General features: G+C 39.3%; 2 protein-coding genes across 5 annotated transcripts; both read left to right on the top strand.

Moving 5' to 3' along the window:
- Positions 1–515: 515 nt before the first annotated feature.
- LOC131523949 (gastrula zinc finger protein XlCGF8.2DB-like) lies at positions 516–8,945 on the top strand. 4 transcript variants are annotated; one of them, XM_058750623.1, is made up of 3 exons: positions 516–741; positions 835–943; positions 3,012–8,945. In XM_058750623.1, the coding sequence occupies exons 2-3, from the start codon at positions 862–864 to the stop codon at positions 4,013–4,015; spliced, it is 1,086 nt and encodes a 361-aa protein (XP_058606606.1). In that variant the 5' UTR covers positions 516–741; positions 835–861; the 3' UTR covers positions 4,016–8,945. The 4 variants fall into 4 exon arrangements, with proteins under 4 accessions (XP_058606606.1, XP_058606611.1, XP_058606597.1 ...); XM_058750628.1 differs by having other exon boundaries at positions 832–943; XM_058750637.1 differs by having other exon boundaries at positions 529–633.
- A 289-nt stretch (positions 8,946–9,234) lies between these two features.
- On the top strand, positions 9,235–18,429 carry zgc:174263 (uncharacterized protein LOC569949 homolog). The gene is made up of 2 exons (XM_058750606.1): positions 9,235–9,585; positions 15,100–18,429. Exons 1-2 carry the CDS (start codon positions 9,501–9,503, stop codon positions 16,392–16,394), a joined length of 1,380 nt encoding a protein of 459 aa, XP_058606589.1. The 5' UTR covers positions 9,235–9,500; the 3' UTR covers positions 16,395–18,429.
- The last annotated feature ends 454 nt before the right edge of the window (positions 18,430–18,883 follow it).

Below are 18,883 nucleotides of genomic sequence, written 5' to 3'. Positions count from 1 at the left end.
GGGCCTAGATGCATATTGATTTGAGTCTTAAATGTATTGTGTTTAGATTTGACATTCTTCAGTGCATCTGATCGTATGGTTCAAATGTATGTTAACAACAATGTATTGACTTTGATGCACTATTTTGTTTTTACAAATCAGAAATATTGCTAGGGCTGGAAGAAATACCTTGCTTAGCCCTACAAACAAACAATAAATAAATTAGCAACATCAAATACGTAAAAATATTTCATGGCCAATGGCACATTCCATACCAATAACTATAACTTTAATATTCTACATTTATTCATGTGTAATGCATTTATTTTTAAAAATCCTTTAAACAACGGTCAAAGACGTCCCTAATTTTCTAGACAACATAAACGTTTTAGTTATGTATTTACAGATGAGCATACTACAAAAATAAACATTTCAGATGAAAGCGCTCACGTCAAATAGACATCGCTGTTTAAGGGCGGACTTTTATTTTGTTATCGTGACGTCGTACGTGCTGCGTCAGACGTCACAGGCTCCAGTTTACGGAAGGAGGAGTGATTTGTGTTGAAGGAGAGCTTCTGCATTGGTCGAGTATAAAACTGCACGAAACTTTTGACGTGTTTTAAAGATGCACATGATATTAAAGATTGTTCTGAGGTAGCAATGTGAATGAATGTTGGTTACCGAATGCCGTATTTTGCAGCTTTATGTCAAGCGCTAATAGATGGTTTCTCGTAAATGGCGCCAAAACTGATGTTATTTTCTGTGAGTAAAGCGAATCCACACGTGAGGAAAATATTTATCAGTGATGTATTCATAAATCAGAAACGTTACGAAGTCTGGTTTCCAAACAAGCAGGAGAACCTCCAGGTTTAACAGAAGAAGATGGAGCTTGTTAAAGAGGAGAGTGAAGACAGTGATGCAGAAGCATGTGGAGTGAAAGAGGAAGATACTGAGGAACAGAGAGGTTGGTGTCATCTTTAATGTCCACTGACACACAAAGTAAGGGACAGAGTTGAGTTTGCTGGCCGCTCCGGTTGTGATTTGGTCACTTGACCGCTGGAAATGGGTGGGTTGTTTCTCCAAAAGATAGAAACTGTCAAATAACATGGTTAAATAAAACAGTGTGATAGAAACATATTATGTACCATATCTGATGGCATTAACATGAATATGGCATAATTTAAAGGGACAGTTCACCCAAAAATTTAAAATTCTGTCATCATTTACTCCCCCACAAATTCTTCCACACCTGTATGCATTTATTTCTTTTGTTTAACATAACAGAAGATATATTTTTTTTAATGTTGGTAACCAAACAGCTGCTGGTCCCCATTGAGTTATGGAAGTCAATGGGGACCAGCAAATATTTGGTTACCCATAATCTACAAAATATTTTTTTTTAACCCTATAAGCACATGAAACAGTTAAAAACAAAAATTTAGTCTTTGCCAGTCCATTTACAGGTGCTGGTCATATAATTAGAATATCATCAAAAAGTTGATTTATTTCACTAATTCCATTCAAAAAGTGAAACTTGTGTATTATATTCATTCATTACACACAGACTGATATATTTCAAATGTTTATTTCTTTTAATTTTGATGATTAGAGCTTACAGCTCATGAAAGTCAAAAATCAGTATCTCAAAATATTAGAATATTTACATTTGAGTTTGAATAAATGACCATCCCTACAGTATAAATTCTGGGTATCTCTTGTTCTTTGAAACCACAATAATGGAGAAGACTGCTGACTTGGCAATGATCCAGAAGACGAACATTGACACCCTCCATAAAGAGGGTAAGTCACAGAAGGTCATTACTGAAAGGTGTGGCTGTTTACAGAGTGCTGTATCAAAGCATATTAAATGCAAAGTTGACTGGAAGGAAGAATTTGGGTAGGAAAAGGTGCACAAGCAACAGGGATGACCGCAAGCTTGAGAATACAGTCAAGCAAAGCCGATTCAAACACTTGTGAGAGCTTCACAAGGAGAGAACTGAAGCTGGAGTCAGTGCATCAAGAGTCACCACGCTCAGACGTCTTCAGGAAAAGGGCTACCAAGCCACTTCTGAACCAGAGACAACATCAGAAGCATCTTAACTGGGCTGTGGAGAAAAAGAACTGGACTGTTGCTCAGTGGTCCAAAGTCCTCTTTTCAGATGAAAGTAAATTTTACATTTCATTTGGAAATCAAGGTCCCAGAGTCTGAAGGAAGAGTGGAGAGGCACAGAATCCATGTTGCTTGAAGTCCAGTGTGAAGTTTCCACAGTCAGTGATGATTTGGGCTGCCATGTCATCTGCTGGTGTTGGTCCACTGTGTTTTCTGAAGTCCACAGTCAACGCAGCCATCTACCAGGAAATTTTAGAGCACTTCATGCTTCCTTCTGTTGACAAGCTTTATGGAGATGCTGATTTCATTTTCCAGCAGGACTTGTCACCTGCACACACTGCCAAAGGTACCAAAAGCTGGTTCAATGACCATAGTGTTACTGTGCTTGATTGGCCAGCAAACTCACCTGACCTGAACCCCATAGAGAATCTCAAGAGGAAGATGAGAGACACCAGACCCAACAATGCAGATGAGCTGAAGGCCACTATCAGAGCAACCTGGGCTCTCATAACACCTGAACAGTGCCACAGACTGATCGACTCCATGCCACGCCGCATTGCTGCAGTAATTCAGGCAAAAGGAGCCCCAACTAAGTATTGAGTGCTGTACATGCTCATACTTTTCATTTTCATACTTTTCAGTTGGCCAAGATTTCTAAAAATCCTTTCTTTGTATTGGTCTTAAGTAATATTCTAATATTTTGAGATACTGATTTTTGACTTTCATGAGCTGTAAGCTCTAATCATCAAAATTAAAAGAAATAAACATTTGAAATATATCAGTCTGTGTGTAATGAATGAATATAATATACAAGTTTCACTTTTTGAATGGAATTAGTGAAATAAATCAACTTTTTGATGATATTCTAATTATATGACCAGCACCTGTAATTAACTTTTTAACTATTTTGTGTTCATTTTAGACCTGGTGGAAGTGAAAGAGGAAAGTGAAGAACTGAATGAAGGGGAGGAGAAACAGCAGAATCGGGAACCTCAATGTTTCATAAGTGGAGAAAAATCTTTTAGTTGCTCTCAGACTGAAAATAATTCCTCACCAGAAACAACAGAGCCCAATAATTCATTCATGTGTCCTCAGTGTGGAAAGAGCTTTACTTGTAAAAGAGATCTTAAGAGGCACATAAGAATTCACACCGGAGAGAAACCGTTTCCGTGCTCTCAGTGCGGGAAGAGTTTCGCAAATTCAGGAGATCTGAAGAGACACTTAAGAATTCACTCCGGAGAGAAGCCTTTCACCTGCCCTCAGTGCGGAAAGAGCTTCACGCAGAAGGAAGGTCTGAAGGAACACATGAAAATCCACTCCGGAGAGAAACCTTTCGCATGCATGCTGTGCGGGAAGAGTTTCACACATCAAAACAGCTTAAAAAGACACATGAAAGTGCATTCTGGAGAGAAGCTACACCAGTGTCCTGAATGCGGCAGGAGGTTTTCAGAGGCCTGCAATCTCAAAACTCACCTGCTCTCTCACACCGGAGAAAGACCCTTTCACTGTCAGCGCTGCGACAAGAAGTTTTTCTTGGCCGTTCACCTCAAAACGCACATGAGGATTCACGAAGACGAGCGGCGGTACGTGTGTTCATTCTGCGGGAAGAGTTTTCTGTGGCTCAACGGGTTTAAAGACCATCAGAAAATACATACTGGTGAGAAACCCTACGTGTGTTTGGACTGTGGAAGTACTTTCACTAGAGCCGGTGAACTGAAAGTGCATGAACGCATCCACACCGGAGAAAAACCCTACAAGTGTTCTCACTGTGAGAAGAGCTTTACGGTTTCAGGAGCCCTTAAAGTACACGAGAGAGTTCACACCGGAGAGAAACCGTACCTCTGTCCTTCATGCGGGAAGACTTTCAGCCGATATGGAAATCTAGGGAAACATTTAAAAAAGGCTTGTCCAAAGCTGAGACAGTGAGGAGGTTCACCTCCCGGTATAGGCTTGTCCATGTGAACTGGACGCAGACGGGAGAGTTATATGACTTGCCAATCCACTAACATGATCATTATAAAAGTATTAAAAAAAACAAAATACATTTACATACACAAACCCGACAATCGGAATATCAACTATTTTACAATCTAGAAATAGTTCACCCCAAAATGAAAATGTCAGAATGAGAGTCCAAACAGCTGATAAAAACATCACAATAATCCACAGCACTCCAGTCCATCAGTTAACATCTGGAGAAGACAAAAGCTGAAACACATCCATCAAGATGTTTTTAACTAAAATGCGAGTCCATAATCACGCGTCCTCCAGTGAAAACGTCCATCTCCTGTTGTGTCTCACATCAAAATATGGCTGCATATTTATTTGTAGCTGTTTTAGCTAATGATCATTTTGCACTGACTACCAATAGCTGCTCGCATAAAATTCAAGGCATTGATGTTTGCCTGCAGAACTGGCTCTGCAACCATTTACAGGGCTCCATTGGCTCCTATAAGAAACAAAATTAGGCACCAAATTATTTTTTTAGGTGCCACAGAATAAATGTGCTTTATTTTTTTACGCTTTAACATTTCAGTCATACTGTCATGTGTTTATGTCTCATCTTTTCATGTTTTTATCAGCATTTTATTCCATCTTGTAGATGTCCTGGAAACTAAAGGTTCACTTAAAGTGGGAACTAAACACTTTTCCAACTTCAGAACTATATACAGTCACAAAGAATTATTACACAGAATCTGTGCCAATATCACTGACCATAATGCCAGCATCTTTTGGCCACTGAGTATAGTTTGGGCTCCTGCTCAGTGCATCCTAAATGTTGTTATATGTCTTTCACACATCCAGCCTGTTTTTCTTCATTAGTAACATGCACTTTTATAGGAGGTCTTGAATTTAGCTCCTCACATTCTCTTATCATGTACATAACAGGATAAGTAAAAATATGAATATGCAAAATAGTGCATATATTTAGCTAAATGCTCCTCTTTATAGTTATTTTTCTAGCTGACTGATGAGCTTATGAATGTCGAACTGTTATTCTGAGGTAAATGATTGTTACGTGGCATTGTTTACAAGCTTTACACGTTTTCTGCAGCTTGAAACGCTGAGACATTTCAGTAAGTTGTACTGTAGGTTCTCTTATAAAATAGCCTAGCTTCTGATGTTCATTCATGTTTATTTCGTACTATAGTGGTAGAGAGAAAGATATGACGGGTTCACGTGCCGCTTGAACTGAGGCGCTAAAGCGATCGTTCACGCCACATTAAAGAGCACCAAAACGGTTTATTGTTTGAACTTTGTTATGAATTCAGCAGAATTTTAAAGCTGATATTTGTTTATTAAAAGGTAACAGATCACAAAGCTTATTGCGATTACTGGACAGCAAGTATGTTACAAATAATAACAGAATTAGCAGAACACAGCATATAGACTAAAGATCTTGATAACAAGAAGCCATAGTATCAATTATAAACGAGAATTGTTAACGATATTGCCAGTATCCTCAGAGCTGACAGCTTTACCTGTTGTAGTTTGTTCAAGTTGTGCATGAAATAGACACTGATTTTCTGCACTTTTACTTCGCACGTCTCCGTCATTTTTAATCTCTATTATGCTGCACGACTGAGCTGTGTTTAGCAGGTGTGCCGTCAGCGCTGTGGTTCGGCAGAGATGAGGATTGTATTTCCTCTAATATTTTGATGCGTATTGTCTCCGTTTAATCTGATCATAAAACAATCAAGAAAAAAGCTGTTACTTGCAAATTTTCATATCTAATGTAAACTGATATAGTCACCAGTGGCGACCTCATCAAAAACTTCACTCGCAAATTAATATTTTGGGTTGCAACTGTTTTAAGCACTAAACACACTGCACGATTTTGTCCCAGCTGGAAGATTGGCATCGTGAAACAATCATGGTGATTATCTGTGGCTCCTAATCAGTGCTCTTATGTCGTACAGTGAGACAGGTTCAAAGATGGCCGTTGTCACGGTCTTACGATCAAAGATAGCCTACGATACAGCATGATCATCGCACAGTGTGTTTGCTGCTAAGACCCACATTTACTGACCAACCAATAAAAATGCGACATGAAATCAACGCGACATGTCGCTAAAACATAAAACTGCTTATTTAAAGCTCTTGTGCCTTCCTCTTTCACCGCTTCCACTTTTTTTCAGCACACATAAAAAATACAACTGCTAAAGTGTGATTTATTATGCTCTCTTTTTTATTACCACTAAAGCATGCTGATGATGTTTTCTTCTTCTAAACTAAAGGAACGTGTGTTGTAGTGTACGAGTCAATAGGTGTCATCATCGTACAGTCTACACACACGTCGTAGCCAAGTTTATTAGATCCATGTCGCACAGTGTGACATGCAGTGATCATAAAAGATTACTAAAATCGTGCAATGTGTTTCTGGCTTTAGTCACGGTTTGGAGCCCTGCATTTACCTAAATTCTCTACTTAAGACTTATGTGCCTCTAGAAGCTTGCGTTCTGCAAGTGAACGTCGCTTTATTGTTCATCCCAAAGAGACACAAAATCACTTTCACAGACTTTTACATTAACTGTTCCCTCCTGGTGGAACGATCTGCCCAACTCAATCCCTGCAGCTGAGTCCTTAACCATCTTCAAGAAACGGCTAAATCCAGTACATCTCACACGAGCCCTCTCTATTCTATTTCTATTTTACTTACTTTTCTTTGTATTTATTAAAAAAAAAAAACCTTGACCCTCTAACACTAGCACTCTGTATTCTAATTGTTTTCTCTTTATTTATTATGTATTAAAGACCCTCTAACACTAGCGTTCTCTATTCTTTTTCTATTCTATTTACTCTTGCTATGTGTTCTGTGTTGGACTAACTGGGACTTCTCACAGCACTTATGTATTATTGCTCTTTAGTTGGTTTGATTGCTTCTACTGTCCTCATTTGTAAGTCGCTTTGGATAAAAACATCTGCTAAATGACTAAATGTATTGTAAATGGTGCTTAACCTGGACATATTTCTCTACTGATTCAGACTAGATGACTTTTTCACTGGAGGAAGAGTTATTATGGATTATGCACTCGTATTTGAGTTAAAAACGTCTTAATGCTGGATGTGTTTCAGCTTTTGTCTTCTCCAGATGTTAACTGATGGACTGGAGTGCTGTGGATTATTGTGATGTTTTTATCAGACTCTCATTCTGACGGCACCCATTCACTGCAGAGCATCCATTGCTGAGACACTGATGCAGAGACACATTTCTACAAACCTGATGAAGAAACAAACTCATCCTAATCTTGGATGATCTGAGGATGAGCACATTTTCAGTGAATTTCCATTTTTAGGTGAAACAAATAAATAAAACCCATACATCGATCATCACAAAGTGTCACATGACTGCATGATGCTTCACTTTGGAAATAGGAATGTGATTCGTTCTATAGTATATCTATAATACTGCTTTCAGAACCTCAAGTTCTTAAAAACCATAATAGTGATGAGGCACTTAAATGGAATGCGTGACGGAATTGGTTTACGTATAACACGGATGTGGAGTTAGATGCCTGTACTATAACACATCTGCACACTCTATGCGAAATAAAACCAGCCACGTGACACAGGACTGTGTTTTGCCCAAAGACTGACACTGAAGAAGCGGATCAACAGAGAAAAGCCAAAGTGTGTCTGTATTACTTTATCATTATTCATGGTACAATAAACCAAAGTCAAGGATGGAAATTGCTCAACTTTCTTATTGTCTTACAATACAATACAATACAAATTTTATTTCTATAGCAAATTTAAAATAACTGCCGTTGATCAAAGTGCTTTCCAGCATCATCACACACAGTCACACAAACAAAATTAAACATTAAAAACTGATCACTAGAATCAATTCTAAAAGCTCTACTAAAAAGGTACGTTTTCAATCTAGACTTCATCCACAGACGGGGAAAATTTAATATGCATTGGAGGAGGGTGCCATAATCGAGGAGTAGCCACTGAGAAAGCCCTATCATTTCATTTTAGGAACATGAAGAATCATCTGACTCGAGGATCTCATGTTTCTTGTATTTTGATAAGGAATCAGAAGGTCAACAATATATTCTGGGGCAATGCCATGCAACGCTTTGAAAACCATCAACAAAACCTTAAATTAAATTCTAAATTTTACAGGCAACCAGTGTAAAGAAATGGTTAATTCTCTCTCTTCTTTGTGCGAGTCAAAAGTCTGGCAGCAGCATTTTGTACTAACTGAAGACGAGGTAATTGACCCTGTGAAATACCTATACAGTAATCAGTGCGTGATGATGTCTTAATAGAATGAGATCCACAAATATTGAAGCTTCGCAAAAATGAACTGATTACACAAATAAATAAAATGAGATTTGCAAATAATAAATATGCAAATGTTTTTATGCCACAAACACAAAGCCAAGAGGTGCACACAAATCCACAAATAGATACAGTCTCAAGCCAATCAGAGAACTCTCATTACTTTGATTGGGTGAAAATTCAACACACAATATTGCATAATAATTCCTGCCTTCTAAATAAAAGGTTGTTGCGTGAGTGGATAATGTGAATTACAAAAATAAAAATAAAAAAGGCTTTGGCTTTATTTTGGATGTTGTAACTTTTACAATCAAAACTGTCAAGTCTGATTAAGATGAAAGATCATTTGTGTGATCAAGTGTTTTAACCAATAAATGAATATGCATATCCCTTATCTGCTGGCCATTTTAATTTTATATGCATTAACCTTTCGCATAACACACATGTATTTCTTCTTTATAAACAATGGGAATCATTTTAAAATACATTTCATGTTTTTGGAGTATTGTTACATTAATACTTCTCATCAGATTGTTAGCGCCACAGCTTTTTTAAAAATGTTATAATAAATTATACATACACCTGTTTTGGAGAGAAGTGGTTTTATTTTGCAGATGATGTTTCACTTGCCTTCTCTTTACTTTCTGTCTTTCCTGGAAGTTCTCTAGATGTTCTCTTTTATATATATATATATATATATATATATATATATATATATATATATATATATATATATATATATATATATACACACACTTTGGCCAAAAGCCATCTTCCATGCGGCGCGCTTCACACTCCCGTCCGGCGGCGGCGCTAATGCGCCAAAAAAAAACGTGTTTGCAACCGACGCTAAAACTCAAGAAGAAGAAGCAGCCGTGTTTGCCATCTTACGTTAGTGTCAGTCCATCGTTCAACAGCACACTTTATTGTAAATAAAAAAAACCAACCCGGGAGATATTACCTAAAAATATACCTCGACTGGCTCAAAAGGACGTACATTTAGTCTGGCCTAAAATGCGGCGAATATCGCAGTAATCCAGACCGCGATGAAGACTCGTTTCCAAACAGGCCAAAACAACTCCTGCTTCATCATCTGAGGTCTTCATCACATTCTGGTGTAAAGATGGACTTTATTAAAGAGGAGAGTGAAGAAATGAGGATTGCCGAGCCTTGCAGAGTGAAAGATGAGCAAATAGAGGAACCAGGAGGTTTGATTCTTCATTATTGACTGCTGTGAAATAACAGATTGTATAAACGAGGGGAAATATATGTTTTTCATGACTGTATTTATGTATTTAAGTAACTGTTAGCGTACCAGATTAGATGGTAATAATATCTGAATGGCAGAACTTCTGTTAAAGAAACATTATGTTTTGAGTGCATGTTAAGAGCAATGTCCATGAGCCGTGTCTTTCTTTGTTTTGAAAATAACATGTTTTTATTGACTCGCTCGCTAGTGTTTACATAATGGCGACTCCCTTTTCAAGCTTAAAAAGAGACGCAAAGGCACCATAAATATTGCTGTGTACTGAAAACATACGATAGGTTTTCGCGAAAAACCGACCGAAGTGTAGTTTATTTAACGGCAATCTCGAGCTATGCGCGTTCGTGAGAGCAGCAGTTTCCGCGGACGCGCCCATGAAGATCACCATTTTGAGAAAGCAGGACTAATAAACAAACTCTGAAATACATGCATGTAGTTTATCTGAGGTAAGCGAACCTTCCAGCTCAATCAACACAATTCTTGGCATGACGTTATAATTGGGCTGAAAAATCAGAATTTTAAAGCAGGAAAACATAAAACAACTTCCATTAATTATATCTGTATTATTTATATACTGTGGCACTGTGTAAGTCATAACTTTCCACCATTTAAGGATTTATAGCTGCATTGTCATGGCCACAAAGTTGTATAATTTGACACAACTTTACACAGAAAAAGTTAGTAAGCCATTTTTCCTATGGTTTTATATATATATATATATATAAGTATTGGCACCCCCTTCTAATGAACAGGTTTGACTGCTTTAGTAATTTCCATGAGTACAAATCTTAATGTTTATGGCATATAATGATATTCTAGGGAATTGTGTGTTTCTAATTTTATAGCAACAGTTTGGACAGGACTCTTTCATATTCTAACATGTCAATGCCTCTGTGTATAAGGCAAGGTTCAAAAATAAATGATTGATTGAGTCAGTGTAGAAGAACTTGACTGGTCTGCAGAAAGCCAAGTCCTAATCCAAGCTGAACACCTCTGGTGTGACTTTAAATGTAGATCTTGAGCCAAAAACTCATCACTAAACGCCAATGACTTGTACATACACTATATGGACAAAAGTATTGGCACACCCCCTTCTTTAGAACAAAAAAAGGTACTTCCAAAACTGTGGCAACAAAGATGGAAACATAATTCATGTATTTAAATATTGTATTTCCATCTCTGTTGCAACAGTTTTGGAAGCGTCTAAAATGACTGTACCCATATGTACAAGTAATTGGTGTTTGGTAAAGAGTTTTTGGCTCAAGATCTGCATTTAAAGTCACAGCAGAGGTGTTCAGCTTGGATCAGGACTTGGTTTTCTGCAGACCAGTCAAGTTCTTCCACACTGACTCAATCAATCATTTCTTTTTGAACCTTGCCTTATACACGGAGGCATTGTCATTGTTCTGTCCAAACTGTTACTTTAAAATTAGAAGCACACAATTCCCTAGAATATCATTATATGCTTAAACATTAAGATTTGTACTCATGGAAATTACTAAAGTAGTAAAACCTGTTCATTAGAAGGGGGTGACCCAATACTTTTGGCAATATAGTGTAGTTCAGGTCTCGTGTCTGTAGTATTGAATTGGTAAGCATTTAAATGTTTATGAATTTGCCTTTGTTTACGATGTGCTTTTTCTTTCTTTTTAAAGAAATTTAGGGACAAATGGGAATTAATTTTGTGGCAATCAATATTGTGCCATAGATGAGCCTGGAATAATGTATTCAAAATCTGTGTCTGTATCGCGATTAATTGCATCCAAAATAAAAGTTTGTTTACATAATATATGCGTATGTACTGTGTACATTTATGTAGGCTATATATTGATGCACACACATCCATGCATATTTAAGACAAAGATGTTATTTATATATCATATAAACTATAAATTGTATATATAACTTTCAATTGCCAGATATGAAGTCAGAATTTCATGATATAAACATATACATTTTGAGAAGAAAAGTCAGAATTGTGAGATGAGTTGAAATTACGTTTTATTTTTTTATCCTATGGCAGACATGGGCTTCTGTAGTATTTACCCTTTTATTAATAAATATTTCAAAATTACACCTGAACCACAAATAATAAAAAAAAGTTATGCTTTTTTCAATATTGATGAGAAATTGTAGCCGTATGCATGTAATTTATAAGAACATTATAATCTGAGAATTATCAGTATTAGTAGTATTATTTTTGTGCTCAAAAGGTCAAGATTTATGAAACCTACATGTATATTTTTAACAAAATAAATATTACTCAGAAAAGTTTTCAAACAAAACACATTCATTTTATGCATAAACTTTCACTATCAGATTATAAAAGTGATGAATTTCTGTTTTCAGTTGATGAATGAACCGTATATAGTGCGCCTCCCACTTTCTTACTTTTGCTATGAAACAAAGTCTCAGATTTCGAATTCTGTTTCATTCATTTTATTAGGAAATTCGAGCAATAAATAATGTATTGGCGCTCTTTAATGTGGCGTGATAGATCGCTGTAGACACCTCAGATCAAGTGAAGTGGCAGCACAGTGAACTGGTCATCTTTCGCTTTATAGGTTGTTTGCAATCATGTGATTCTGATGACGCGCGAAATGCAGCTGGAGGGCAGGAAGTGATTTTTCTCCATAGGAATCAGTAGCAGAAACTCAAAATTCCTGTGTTTTGCGTTGTTTATGGATGCTCAAATCAGCCAAACCGAGAAACCACAAGGAGCTTTTATCGTGTAAGAAAATGTGTTGTTCGTAAGGGGGGAAAAGTCAAGAAATTGACTGAAAAACACGAAAAAGTGGCTTGTAAAGCTGTGTCTGCGGTCGAGAGGAGCGAGTCGGATAATGCTCGTGTGCAAATGGTTAATATAATAAGGTATAATAATATATTAAAATATTAATAAAGATATAAATAGATTGGACTGCCACCTCTCGCGCATTCAGCGTGACTTGCGTGAATAAATTGCGCTATTCGCGCGTAGTTGGACGCTTGAACATTTTGAGTTTACTCACTTCATTCACGCCTGAAATTCACTTCACAACAGACGCGAATTCGCGTCAAGGAGGGGCTTCTGCCAGGCGGCTCCAGTCTCATTACACTACACTGGTCCAATCACAAATAACTATTTTTTACTATACTATTGTGAGTGTATTTGCAATAGGATATAATTATAATGAATGTACAAATGTTTGCCATAAGTAGCCTATTCTAGTCTTAACATAGAAATAATATTTTTATGTAACAAATAGGCTATAAATTATGATTTACTATGTTGTGCACAAAGTAACACACCAAGCAAGATCCTTTTTATTCCTGTTTCTATAAAAGTAGGAAGATGTATCGTACAGCGACGATGATTTTGTCCTCCATTGTTGTTTAGGATTTCTGCCTCCCTCGCTACGTCGTAATCACGTCACTACTAGAGCAAGCTCCTGATTGGTTAACGCGGCGCGAGTTTTCACCAAAGTTCAGATTTTTCAACTCGCGCGAACCGCGCCGCAAGATGTTTATTCGCATCTTTGCATTGACTTAACATGTAAATCACTCGCGCTTAACGCTTCATTCGCGTCTGGTGTGAACACGCCTTGAGACAGTCAGAATTCACTTTAAACGCCACACGCAGACACGATGTAAATAAGATATCATTTGCAGTTGTAAGAGCTTCATATTACGGAACATTGTGAGATTGCGAAGTGAGTGACAGCTTTTTAGTGATTAACGTTATATATGAAAGCGCTATTTGCTCGCTTTCTAGGCTATAATCGATTCAGAATTTAAATAAGTTGTTTTAAGTGCTGCTAATAGGACCAACAGCCACATCCCAGATAGCAAAATACACTCGGGCCAGCTCCAGTTAGATTCTCGCCTGCCTGAGACTTGGCCTACCCCTCGGCCCGACTCTGTCTGCCGCACTCAGGCCGGATGCCTGTGGACTCACTGCCAGATTTCGGGCCGAGTCAATCGGGTCAGATGCGGCGGCCGTTAGCGAGCCGACACTGCCGCATCCGAGCCGGAATCAGCCCGACACTGAAGTGCACAGCGCGCCGGACATGGCCGTTTAGCATTGAGTGAATTCTGACCGTCTCACGCTGAATGCGTGAGCGGTGGCGGTCCAATCTGTTTATATCTTTATTAGTATTTTAATATATTATTATATCTTATATTATATTAACCATTTGCACACACAAGCATAATCCGACTCGCTCCTCTCGACCGCAGACGCAGCTTTACAAGCCACTTTTTCATGTTTTTCAGTCAGTTTCTTGACTTTCCCCCACTTATGAACAACAAATTGTCCTACACAATAAAAGCTCCTTGTGGTTTCTCGGTTTGGCCGATTTGAGCATCCATAAACAATGCAAAACACAGGAATTTTGATTTTCTGCTACTGATTCCTATGGAGAAAAATCACTTCCTGCCCTCCAGCTGCATTTTGCGCATCATCAGAATCACGTGATTGCAAACAAACTATAAAGCGAAAGAGATGACCAGTTCACTGTGCTGCCACTTCACTTGATCTGAGGTGTCTACAGCGATCTATCATGCCACATTAAAGAGCGCCAATACATTATTTATTGCTTGAATTTCCTAATAAAATGAACAGAATTCGAAATGGTGGGCTGGGCTAAACAGCCAGCGACATAGAAGTGGTGGGAGGGGCTAAACAGACAGCGAGGTAAAATCGTTGGAAGGTACTAAACAGGCAGCGAGGTAGAATCGGTGGGCGGGGCTAAACAGGCAGCAATGTAGAATTGGTGGGCGGGGCTAAACAGGCAGCAATGTAGAATTGGTGGGAGGGGCTAAACAGGCAGCAACGTAGAATTGGTGGGAGGGGCTAAACAGGCAGCGACGTAGAATCGGTGGACGGTACTAAACGGGCAGCGACGTAGAATCAGCGGGTGGGGCTAAACAGGCAGCGACGTAGGATTGGTGGGAGGTTGCTAAACAGACAGCAATGTAAAATCGGTGGGCGGGGCAAAACAGGCAGAAATGTAGAATAGGTGGGTGGGGCTAAACAGGCAGTGATGTAGAATCAGGCATTGGTCATCTTCTGTGGAGGCGGTGCTCATCCACACTATTACATCATAGAGTCTTACACTCCACAAGCCTTCAGCTGTTTTTAGACTAATGACAAAAGTTTTGAGTTCTGAAACTTACAGGATGTTTTTATAGTACAGTGAGCTCTTGTGTCAAAGCATCAAGGGAATTTTGGTTTTTCAGTTCATGACCCCTTTAAATGATTACATTTCTTAAAAATAATTGTAAAACAAAATCAACAAAAAAGATGTGTATTTTGAGGGTCTTAAAGCATTAAAGTTTCATTTCTTTTAAGAAGTAGGGCTTATTTATTTACTTTTTATGTACCGTGTTCCGGGTCAATGCAGAGGTGCAAATTTTATTTCCATTACCTTGACAATCATCAGTCTGTGATTTTAATTTTTTTTTATCGTGTTTACTTCAGGCCCGATGCAAGTGAAAGAGGAGAGTGAGGAGGAGAGTGAAGAGGAAAGTGAGGAAGAAAGTGAGGAGGAAGGTGAGGAGGAGAGTGAAGAGGAGAGTGAGGACGATAATCATCAGCTCGAGGATCCTCAGCTTGTCCTCAGCAGACAGAAGATCTTGAGCTGCTCAGAGTCTGGGAAGGGCTTGTCTCATAAGAGAGCTCAGAAAACAGCTGGCTTTTTCTTCACCTGCCTCGAATGCAAAAAGAGCTTCGAGTCCAAAGAGCACCTGATGGACCACTTCAGGGTTCACTCCGGAGAAAGCTGCACGGAGACCGAAACCAACCTGAAGCAGATAGTGGTTCCGAGAGCGAATTGCAAACTGCCCTTCACCTGCTTTCAGTGTCAGAAGAGTTTTGCATGTAAAGAGCACCTGATGGATCACTACAGGATTCACACCGTGGACAGACCGTTCCCCTGTGATCAGTGCGACAAGAGCTTCATTCACAAACAGAGCCTTAAGAATCACCTAAGAGTTCACACTGGCTTGAGGCCGTACGTTTGCCAGCAGTGCGGCAAGAGCTACATCCACAAAGACAATCTCACCGATCACATCCGGATCCACACCGGAGAGAAGCCGTTTGGGTGTGATCAATGCGGAAAGAGCTTCACACACAAAGGAAGCCTCCTGCATCACACGAAGATCCACACGGGACTCAAGCCCTTCACCTGCCGCCAGTGCGGACGCCACTTCACGCATAAAGGAAACCTGAAGATCCACATACGCATTCACTCCGGAGAAAGACCCTTCACCTGCCCTCAGTGCGGCAAGAGCTTCATTTATCACGGGAACCTGGTGGGTCACATGAAGAAGCACTCAGGAGAGAAGTTATACCACTGCACTCAGTGCGGGAAGAGCTTCATCGAGGCCCGGCATCTGCAGAAGCACGTGAAAACGCACGCTACCGAGCGGCCCTTCGTTTGCTCGCAGTGCGGACGCGGCTTCTTATGGCACCACAACTTCAAAGAGCACCAGAAGATCCACACCGGTGAGAAGCCACATGTCTGCTTCGACTGCGGGAAAGCCTTCACCAGACTCATTTACCTCAAGCGGCACCAGAGGATTCACACCGGAGAGAAGCCGTACAAGTGCGCTCGCTGCGGGATGTGCTTCACCGTCTCCGACTCGCTCAAAGCACACGAGCGAGTGCACACCGGAGAGAAACCCTACGAGTGCCCGCTGTGTGGGAAGTGCTTCGGACGGTTGAGTACGCTGCTGACTCATAAGAAGAAGCACTGTCCCAAGCTGACGAAGTGAATGTCACTATTCCTGCAGGGATGCTTTTAGAAATGTTATTTAAATAACATTATATCTGCATTAAAATCATATAAGGAAGAGTTCATTAAAAAGTGGAAATCCAAGATTAGGATGAGTGTGTTTCTTCATCAGGTTTGTAGAAATGTGTCACTGCATGAGTGTCTCAGCAATGGATGCCCTGCAGTGAATGGGTGCCGTCAGAATGAGAGTCCAAACAGCTGATAAAAACATCACAATAATCCACACCATTTCAGTCCATCAGTTAACATCTGGAGAAGACAAAAGCTGAAACAAATCCAGCATTAAGTCATTTGGACTCCCATTCTGACGGCACCCATTCACTGCAGAGCATCCATTGCAGAGACACATTTCTACAAATCTGATGAAGAAACAAACTCATCCTGATCTGGGATGAACTGAGAGTACGGTTTCAGCACATTGTCATTTTTGGATGAAATATTCCTTCAACAGTTTTTATTTACTTAATCATATTTGTTGTAAGGTGATGCATGAAAAAAAAAGCAAGTGTTGGAAGCTTTAATTGTGAGTTTCCAAAAAAAACGGGGACCTTTCTTCCAAACTTCTAGACTTTCTTCTGTTGAACATTAATTAAGATGTTTAGCAGAATGTCCAAGTCTATATGAGCTGTGAAGCTCCAAACGAGAACCACAGAAACACTGTAAAGCTAGTCCAGTGTTACGAACAGAAATATTAGTCATTATTTCTCTGCTGTGACTCTCAAATCTCTCAACTCATCTCTGTCCTTCAGAATATGGTGTGTTTGGAATCAGGGATGTCAGATGTCATTGGTTCTCGCGTGTATCATTAATAATGGCACAGCTGGTGTTTTTTAAATAGAATGAATGATTTCTATTCCTCTAATCTAGAGGTCTGCGCGGGACTGTCCCGCTCCCGCGAGGTTATATCCCGCACCCACCCGCTCCCGCGATATATTAACTCTTAGTTCACCCGCTGTCCGCTTTGAAGAATTTTCTTCCCGACCCGACCGTTCCCGCTAAATTTAGATCTTGTTTCCAGAATCACACATTTAAATGTCCTCTACTGAAAGAAAGACAGATAGGCTAACAAATAAAAACGTAGTCTGCACAAAATTGTATTTTTTATTTTATTAGTCTTGTCAGGATACAATTCGTTTAACTTTTACAACACAATAGGAACAAGTGTCGCAGAGGGAAAAAAAATGTAGGTTGTACAAAAATGGCCTATTATAATTTTATTCTCTTGTCAAAATACTAAATTCGTTTAACATCTTGCTGTAAACACCGTAGCCTAGGAAAAGTGTCGCGGAAGAAAAATAAATAAATTCGACATCTGTCATTTAAAATTATAGGCTAAGCAAAATATAAACAAAACCGAGTTGAGCGTTCTTCAAGGACAGCGCATCCACATTTTGCTCCATCTTTATTCTGCTCTGTCACTCATCGACAACCCGCCTGTTCTGTCTGTAGGCCGTATATTCACTGGTAGGCTACAGCCTGCTCTGAGCATCGTTATGCACATGCTGCGCACAGACCTCGCAAATAAAACGAAGCACTGGTTCATGCGTGCACGGTGCAGCACGTGCATAACAGTCGAGTGCAGGCTTACCGGTGCTTGAATAAAGCGCAGATATGCTGTTCTGAAAAGACGTCGGGAACGGGATATTGTTAGACCGCCTGCTCCCGTTCAAATTGCACCAGAGGTACCGACCGCAACCGCGTTTTATTCGGGAATTTAATCCCGCGTCGCAAGAAATCTGGTCGGGTCCGCGGGACAGCCGCGGGAATGCAGACCTCTACTCTAATCGACTCTTTCAGCACGAGTGAGAATCTGTCTACACTGAAATAAGCTTATTACAGGTGCACTAGTGTTCATACTGTCTACTTGGACTGCAAAAATCAGTCAAGCCCCGTGTGTTTATGATTAATAGAGTTCATTAATTACATAATTTAGTTGTCTCATAACCAAGACCGCAAATGTGTAGCGTGCAAACTGTACATGATGAAATTAACAAATAAAAAAGGAGCAAAATGTGTCAAGTGTGACCTGCCTCATTTTATGGATGAATGATCATATTCATGGAGTATTTAGTCGGTTTATAGTTCAGAAGTTCATGAACTAAATGTGCAGACCTCTGCACAAATGCATTTAAGTTAAAATATACATTGTTGTTAAATTATTCTGGTCACACATTGTGTCCCATATACAGACTACAGTGCATTTATTTCCATAACTTTTCTGGTATGGAAATCAGTTTTTCCAGGTTGTTCATGACTGTGGGAACTATGGCTCAGTACAGCAATCCAAGCATTAAGGCAACAAGCATGCTTTCATCAGCTTTTTTTTTTTTTTTTTTTTATCTTGAAACAGATATTATAGCTGTAACAGTTCACTAGTTCTAAAAATTATATTTTGCTGCATAACTGTTCAGATCTCAGAGCAGATACCTCTATGACAGTTGGGTTCACAAGTTTATCAGAGTACAGTAA

The sequence above is a fragment of the Onychostoma macrolepis genome, chromosome 02 (assembly GCF_012432095.1).
Source record: "Onychostoma macrolepis isolate SWU-2019 chromosome 02, ASM1243209v1, whole genome shotgun sequence".
Lineage (NCBI taxonomy): Eukaryota > Metazoa > Chordata > Actinopteri > Cypriniformes > Cyprinidae > Onychostoma > Onychostoma macrolepis.
This window is presented reverse-complemented; position numbering and strand designations above follow the sequence as displayed.